This window comes from Perca fluviatilis, chromosome 2 (assembly GCF_010015445.1).
Source record: "Perca fluviatilis chromosome 2, GENO_Pfluv_1.0, whole genome shotgun sequence".
Lineage (NCBI taxonomy): Eukaryota > Metazoa > Chordata > Actinopteri > Perciformes > Percidae > Perca > Perca fluviatilis.
In genome coordinates, this window is record NC_053113.1 from 44,939,052 (window position 1) to 44,948,131 (window position 9,080).

Genomic DNA, 9,080 nt, shown 5'->3' on the forward strand with positions numbered 1-9,080 from the left:
AATGGCAGACAGCTAAGTTTTTTTTTTTATATAAATGTCATATATAATCTTCACCTTTATCACTAAGGCTTGTTTGGTATAATACAGTATATAGTTCTGTTAAATCTTATCATATAGGTATGGTATATTGAAGCTGCCCCCGAGTTCCGTAATGCCTGCCGTGTTGGACGGTATTATTAATATAGGTAGTATATAGATCAGGTTTCCCTACACTGCGAGAACAGGCCAAAATTATAATTCAATTTGCAGCAATTCCCAAGCATCTGATCGGCATTAATGAGGTGCTTTGCATTGGATATTTATGGTAAAAAAAATGGGCGTGTACAGGGTGGGATAAGAGGTTTTACATACGCACACTTGTGGGTGATCTGTGATTAATAAATGGAACATTGCTTACAGATGTGCGTACACATGGTTTTATGAATCTGAATTATTTTTGCGTACGCCATTTTTGGCTTTTGGGCGTGCGTACACTTTTAGTAAGGATCCTATGCACAGTTTTATAAATGAGACCCCTCACGGCTCTGGATTTCTGGAACTCCATCTCTGGACACCCTGGATTCTATTGGATACCTTTCCCCTAGAATCTCAGAATCTGCTGGATTTCCCAAGACCCCTCTGCTTGTTCCGTTGGACCTGGATCCCTCCTTGAACTCTGCCCCTAGCACATTGAGTATTCAGTTTAATAAATTTTGTTCACTTTCCGGTCTCTGTCTCTGAAAATCTGCATTTGAGTCCAAGTCAGCTAACCTTAACAAGGGGCGTCTTTATGAGTGTTTATGACTACAAATTAGGGATGCACGATGATATCGGCACAACATCGGTATCGGCCGATAAAAGCTTAAAATGGTCATCATCGGCATCGGCAGATATAAATATTTCTGCCGATGAGCCATGCCGATAGGGTGTCTTGTTTACTATGCGCACATGACGACCATGAACGTAGCATGAGCGCCAGCAACTTAAACTTCCAACATGTCGGCTATGTGGAGGTATTTCGAATGTAAAACAGATAACAAACTTGCTATATGCAGTACTTGTAAAGCACAAGTGATGCGAGGAGGCGTGTTCCACACTACAAATATGATTACGCATCTCAAGAGCCGTCATCCTGAGCAGCACCGAGAAAAGTAAGAAGAAAAAACGCCGGCAAAAACCCATCAGCAGCCTCTACTTCAGTCCTTTGACAAAGCTAGAAAATACAGCAGCGACCACCCAAAGGTAAAAGTTGAATTTTGAATGTATTGCTCTTGATAACCAGCCGTTGAGCGTGGTGGAGCCGTGGTATGCTATGCCCAGGCTATGCCTAGCCGGCGCTACTTTTCTGATGTGCCGTTATCTGATCTCCAGAATGTTTTCGCCAGTCACATTGAAAAGCTCCTCGCGGCGCTAGTCACATTAGCTTTACCACGGACAGCGGACATTTGGACATCAAGCGTGAGTCCTGTTAGCATGTTGAGCCTCACTGCCCAGTGGATAGACGAAGACTTTACCCTTAAAAAAGCTGTCCGACCTACACTCACAGGAATGCTCCGGTTCTCACACAGCAGCTGCAATTGCATCTGCATTTGACAATACGTTTGTGAAATGGAAAATAGAAAGAGAACGAGGGCATGTCGTGCTATGTGTTGACAGTGAACGGCTGTTTAGCGTTGCCTCTGATGTAAGGCATTTGGCAGACCTGTTCAAGAAGGAGATGAGTTACATTTTACAAAATCAATTTTTATTTATTTGACTCCTAAGGACTGAAGTTTGAAGTCTGAACTTAAAAATAAAATGTGGCACTGGCATATAATTTATTCTCCTCCAAGTTAAATAATTTAACTATTTTTCAGGGGTGAATGTCTGTCTACATTTGTAAAATGATACATTTATGGTAGAATCAAATGTTGTTGGTCTTGTCTATTGCCTTATCTACAACACGTGACTGTAATAAGGTAAAGGTAGTACAGGAGAGATACTTGGATTTCTCTTCAGTAGAATTAAAGTGAACAGTATATCAGGGGAAAAATGTGTATATACATCGGTATCGGCCAAAATGAGTTTGAAAATATCGGCATATCGAATATCGGCCAAAATCCAATATCGTGCATCCCTACTACAAATTTGGCATTGTTTGAGATGTTTTTGCTATGACAACTTGACATTTACCAAGACAACAATGTCTGTTATGACAACTTAAAATTAACTGTCTAATGCTTTTTTAATGGTGCCATCAATAATTCCCTTGACCTTAAGTAAAGTGGAACTATTTCGGTTGATTAAGATGTCATACATTTTCTAAAGTCTGACAACATTGAATATACCGAGGTAATTTACTGAGTCATCAGGTGAAACAACTATTTTCATCTCATTTTTTATTTAGATTATTAATTATTTACATGAAGAATGTTTTTCGCACATTCGCGAAATGTGCAAGACTTACTTTTTCTAACTCCTCCTACGCTGTGCGTCCGATCTGCACAAATCTTGCCACATAGCACCTCCAGATGGACCTGACCAAAAGTTACCAAAAGAATTCTGCTCCTAGGCACACACATTCATGATTATGACATTTCCTATCGCAAATCTAACGGGCTTCGCTATTGGTTTACCCCTCAAGGCTCGCCTCGGCACTCCCAATCAGTGCCCAATCATGGGGTAGCACCCTAAGGCACCCACCCCCTATAAAGCCCCAGTACATGCATTGCTCGTCTCCCTTTGAAACTCAGCAACAGTAAGGACCAGCTGGGCTTGTACTTAGAGGGCTTTGCACATACTCATAGAACTGGAGTTACATCCTGGTTACTACTATTTCTAGTTCGTATGTGCTCCTCCCTCTAACGGCTTCGCTATTGGTTAAAAACCTTAAGGCAAAGGCTGTAGAGATGTGATGTACTCCTAGCTGGGCCCGAACCGACAGTAGTTCGAACCCAACTAAAACAATTATCAACAAACAATCCAGCCTGCGAGCACCACCCACCTCTCATAGAATGCGCCCTCAAGTCTGCTAGCGGAGCACGATTCATTGCCTCATAGCTCCTTCGGATCACGTCACAGATCCAATTAGCGATCCAATGAGAGAGATTTGGTTGAGATAAAACCCTCAACCAAATGATCCTAGACCTGAATGACCTTGGGTCAGAAGGATGGGTTTGGACGCAGTACCACCAAGCCCCTGTCATCGCTGGGGGGACTGGCCACGGACCTGCCTACACTAGGTGAACCGGGTCTGGGAACCACCTGGCGCCCGTGCTGTCTGGTGCCGCAACTATCACTGATAGGTGTTGGGTCTCGGACCCGGTGAAGCAGCTGCATCATGATATGCAGTGGGGGAAAGGCATACAGCATGCCAGGGAACCAGACCGAGTGAGCCAGCTCCTAACGTGGGGGCTTTGGTTGGCCTCAGGGAAAACCAACGAGGGCATAGAGCATTCTCTCTGCTCGCGAACAGATCAGCCACTGGTAGTCCGAACTGTTCCGGCGTAACTATGTTCGAGGAGCGACTCCACTCCTCCTTGGACTGTGTGATGTGTTGGATGACCAGCTCTGTGTGGGCTTCCACCTCCAGTTTGGATGCAACGAGAATCAACCAGTTGTCGATGTAAGTCAGGATTCTCACGCCTCTCGCCCTGAGTGGCGTTTATGCTGTCTCCACACATTTGGAGAATGTGCGTAGATCCAGGGAGTAACCAAATGGAAGGCTGCAGTGCTGATAACTCTGACCTCCTACCGTAAAGAGCAGGTATTTCCTGTGACAAGGCAGAATGGGAACGTGAAAATACGCATTGGTCAGGTCTATAGATGTCATCCACTCGTCAGGCTGGATGCACTCTAGCGGTTACCTAAATTAGCTCTGCAAGCGGGGCTAATTGTGCTAATGCGGGAAAAAATGCTAGCACCTTTGAAGGAATGACTCACGGCTTGTTTAGGAGAGGCGCCATTTCTCCGCAGTGATGCTGCCTCACCACCGTGGCGTTAGTAGTCAGAGGAGTGGATCCTTTTGTCAGTGCACGCCTATTCCGGGTAGCGCACTTTGCCGAGCAGGCAGCTAAACAATGTAACACACCTTACTAGCCACCGAGGCTGAATGTGAAACAATCCTAGCTGATGAAGAAGAAGCCGAGGAAGAGCGGGCAGCGCACACCGTCTTTCCCTTATTCGCTTCACCCTGGGAGGAAAGGGGAACTTCCCCTTGTACCCGAGTGGAGTGCCTCATATTGCGAGTAACATTAGCTGACACAACATGGCTAACAGTGCTAACATCAGAACCAACCTGATAATCTGAATGTGTTGTGGTGGAAGAAAAACCCTCTAAGGCCATAATAAATGTACGCCCTTTATTATGCGAATAAGGGGGTTGGTGATTGTGCTGCCTTCTACCGAAGGTCGCACGAGCCAGTCCAAAGGTGGGTAGGCCTATCTCCGGAGCCTTCCGCGGGATTGCGATGCTGCCTACCGTCTGGCTGCTGCTGCTGTCGATGGGGTGGCTGTTGAGGACGGAGGTGAGAGCCCAGCTGCTCCGAGGCCTTACGGGGAGTTTCAAGCATAGCTACCATTTCTCTAATGTGCGGACCAAACAGTGACTCTGTGGCAAGGGGAGTGCTCATTAAAAGGCTGCAGTTGATGGCTTAGGCCTGCAACATGCGCAAAGAGTCGCAGCAGTCGTCTGCACCTCCGTGATTTCGGCCGGTGACAGCTTGGTCCAGCCGTGAAGTCCTTCATAGAATCCTTGGAAGAGGGTTGGGGGGGGGCAGAGGGATCTGCATCCTCTGACTGATGGTCCCAGTAAAATTGCCCCGTCGCTCGCACTCCCCTGCAGGAGGGGCAGGCGTTCACTTCACGTTGATGCCGCTGACCGAGGCATAAAAAGCCGTCCTCGTGGAAGTCGAGTGACATCAGAGAAGCAGAACAAGAAACTCAGTTTCTAATCGAAGCCATTATTATTGCGACACCCAATGGTGACAAGTGACTGAGTAAAAAAGGGAGACGAGCAACGCATGTACTGGGGGTTTATAGGGGGCGGGTGCTTTAGGGTGCTACCTCCTGATTGGGAGGTGAGTGCAGATATCTTTTTCAGGGTGCTGAGGCGGAGCCTCGAGGTGTAAACCGATAGCGAAGCCCGATAGAGGGCGGAGCACATACGAAATAGAATGTAAATCCAAAACAGTGTCCAAGTCAGTGTCCTATTTAAGATCAGAAATGCCCACAAAACAATCATTATTGTGTCTCCAATGATTTATTATGTCTTCTATTTTTCCCCAGAGCAGTTCTACCTCTTTTGTGCTAGCTGGTGAATTAGTTTGTCCATATTTCTTGGAAACATTAAGGTATTCCACCCGCTTCTCAACCTCATCTATTGTGGTGATTAAAGTGATGGTTTGGAGTAATTTCACCCTAGGGTCCTTTGCACCATGACCTCGAGCCAAACAACCCTCCAGAAGCTTTTTTCAGCTGGGTCTAACATTGGGAGAGTTAGCGTGATCAGCTGAATAGCTTAGTGCATGCGCTAATGGATCCAACTGTGTATCTCATAAATGACCCCACAAATAATGCCCGAAATGATACCAAACTTCTACAGTAGTACAAATAGGTTATGTACTCAACGATGGATTGGAAAGTTTAAGTTAAGTACACCAGGAGCACTTGTCTTACTGCCGGTAGCAGTAGCAGCAGAGAGCAGAAGTCAACAAGCAAGTGTTATTTAAATAAACTCCTGATGTACTTACAAACTTTCCAATCAATCGTTTTATGAGTACATAACCTATTTGTACTACTGTAGAAGTTTGGTATCATTTTGGGCATTATGAGTGGGGTCATTTACGAGATACACAGTTGGATCCATTAGCGCCTGCATTAAGCTATTCAGCTGATCACGCTAACTCGTCCAATGTTAGACCCAGCTGAAAAAAGCTTCTGGAGAGTTGTTTGGCTCGAGGTCGTGGTGCAAAGGATTTCTGGTGAAATTACTCCGAACCATCACTTTAAGGTGGAAAGTTTTGTCTCCACCAAAGTGGTAGAGCAGTGAATTTCTTCCATGTTACCTGAAATCTTGGCTGTGCTGCAAAAATGTTACTGATGTCTACCAGTTATGTTATGTTATTAGACTGCTGCTTGTTGTTGATCCAAGCACAGCTCCGCCATCTTGGTGTTGCATGGCTTCAGGTCCGCATTAGCTCAGATGTATTTTCCTTTCAACATTCTTGGATTCCGTGATGTTTCTTCTCCAAGCTGAGCATAAATGTCCCTGGTTACGTATCTTTAAAAGGATAAATGTAGCAGTGCCTCTTGGCATTACGTCATGTGACCCATGATTTGTGTTAACTCACACAAGAGTCTAGTTCTAACTCCTAAAACCGTGCCCAAGAGTCTATTCAATAGTCACAGATGTACACTCAAATTTAGTTGATTTGAACTCACAGAGAGTCTATTCTAAAGGACAGACTTTGCTTTATATATAAATGTAGTATGCCCCTTGAGTTCAGTTTCTGGTTAAGGTTCTAGTTCTCTATTTTCTTTTGTATTTGTGTTTGATATAACCATCCATCCATTCATTCTATCTAATAAGATATGTTTCTTTTTCAATTTGTCTTTTCATTTAGTATGCAGTGTGCTTCAACTATACAGCACTTGACATTTGTAAATTTTTACAATTAATTCACGACATGTTGTAAATTATATTGTCACTCTAATATACTTCTTTGTTACCCAAAATCAAGTCACATTTTACTTCTGAAAAGAATTTATAGTTATTTGGGCCATTTTTGTGCATATTGCAAATAACATAACATAATAATGTCTCTTGGACTATTTTATATTTACAGGCTTTTGATTGGATGGTACGTTGTATCAGCTGATTTGTAGGTGGCCTCTATACTGTGTCTATGAGTACAAGACAGAGATTTCAGTATGTTTCTCCCAGGGACCTCTGTGTTTAGGTTCTGTTGGGTTATCGATGAGGTTTTGTCGTACATATTTGGGTTTATGATGACATTTGGCCTTTCTCAAGAGGAGTACTGTTTTCCAGGCTCTAATGCCTCATGTGTTAGTGCACAGTTCAGTGTGGGGTCCAAAGTTGCCCTCTACTTCTTGTTTGCTTTAGGCATGCTGGTTACCATTTTAGGAAACTCTGTTGTCATTGTGTCCATAGGTCATTTCAAGCAGTTGCATAATCCTACCAATGTGCTTGTTTTGTCTCTTGCTCTTGTGGACCTTCTTGTGGGTGTCACTGTGATGCCCTTCAGCGCCATCCGGACCATTCATGGCTGCTGGTTTTATGGTGATGACTTTTGTCTGCTGCACTCCAGTTTTGATATGTTTCTCACCACTCTGTCTATCTTCCACCTAATTTGCATTGCTGTAGACAGACAACAAGCAATATGCAATCCTATGCATTATTCTAGGAATATCACAATGTCAGTAGCCTGGATTATGGCATGTGCCAGCTGGGCACTGGCTGCTGTCTACTCTTATGGACTACTTTACTCAAAGGCCAACATAGCAGGGTTAGAGGATTATTTGGCATCAATAAATTGCCTTGGCAGTTGTAACCTTCTCTTTAACCCTCTTTGGGGAGTCCTGGACAGTGTTATCTGCTTTTTCTTTCCCTGCACTGTCATGGTTTGCATGTACACTAAAATATTTTTTGTGGCTAGAGAGCATGTGAGAAAGATTGGAGATATGAGCAATTATTCAAATAACAGTGTAAAAGGTGGGTTGATTAAACAGTCTGAGCATAAGGCTGCAAAGACTCTGGGCATTGTGCTTGGTGTATTCATCTTTTGTTGGATGCCGTTTTTTATAAATTCTATAATTGATGTCTACATTGGTTTCAGTACACCTGTTGCCATCTTTGAAGCATTTGTTTGGTTGGGATACTTTAATTCAATGTTAAACCCAATTATTTATGCCTTCTTTTATCCCTGCTTCAAAAAATGTTTTTATTGTATTGTCACTCTAAAGATATTTGCCTCAAATTCCTCAACCATGACTATGTCTGTTAAATGACAAACCACACTCAAAAAATGTACTATTTTCATGTTTCATGTTTGATAAAAGTTATTGAGCATGCATATGCAATAGAAGGATTTTTGTTTTGCTGTTTTTATTGACAATTACATAATGCAAGTTTTTAATAATTTGGAGATGTCTATGCATGAAATGCAAATACATTGAAATCTGGCATAACCAATCCTCAAAATGTGGTTTGTGATTTCACCATATTATATTTCATGTGGGTTAATTTCTTATTTATATTTAACGAATGTGATCAAAAAAGTTAAATAGTTTATTTAAAAAAAAAAAAAGAAATACATATGAAGTGGATGCAACTGTGTCTCAGTGCTCAAGTACAAGTGTTTCTTTATGGCTTACTGATATTTAAATGAATGTACTTCCAAATTGTCATTATAGTTACATTTTAGATTAGACACTTGAAAGGGGTCTAGCTGCAGACTGTCGAGTCATTTACGGTGCAGGCTCTGTCAGGCACTGTCAAGCAGGAAATACATTTCCTGTCCTGACAGTGGAGCCTGCACCGGAATAGACTCCACAGTGGAGGTCCGACGCTAGACACTCGTGGATAACTTAAGCTTAAACTGCTTAGAAAAAAATGTTGGTCCTAACACAGCAGAATTCTAATTTTGCTCTTAAAATTTAGAGTAAGGGCTGTGCATATATGTTTCCTAAGTGTAAAATTTGGTCCGAACTCCCAAATCGTTCCAGAGATTTCCTGCTGTGACACATACACAGAGGCAGAGAAAAACACTTTCCACCAAAGAAAAAGTATTTTGGAAATGTATGATAATTAGTTGATCTACATCAATTATTTGTATTAGCTGGGCAATGAAAACTACATTTTTTACGAGTTCTGAAGAGCAACATCAAGCATCAAAATATACTTAAAGTACAAAAAAGTTAAATGAGTCATCTTTATCCATATTATTACATCATATATGAAGTGTTGATTATATGTTGTATTATAAATCTTAATCTGCAGAGTAACTACAGGACTAACTGAAGGTATTAAATAAATGTAGTAAAATAAAAGGGGTGGGGGGGGGGGTGGGGTATGGGCTAGAGGTTCATTCTGCATTCTGGTG

At 42.6% G+C, this 9,080-nt stretch overlaps 1 protein-coding gene across 1 annotated transcript; it reads left to right on the forward strand.

Moving 5' to 3' along the window:
- The first annotated feature begins 6,966 nt into the window (after nt 1–6,966).
- On the forward strand, nt 6,967–7,986 carry LOC120551909 (trace amine-associated receptor 13c-like). The gene has a single exon (XM_039789495.1). It carries the CDS (start codon nt 6,967–6,969, stop codon nt 7,984–7,986), a length of 1,020 nt encoding a protein of 339 aa, XP_039645429.1.
- Nucleotides 7,987–9,080: the final 1,094 nt, after the last annotated feature.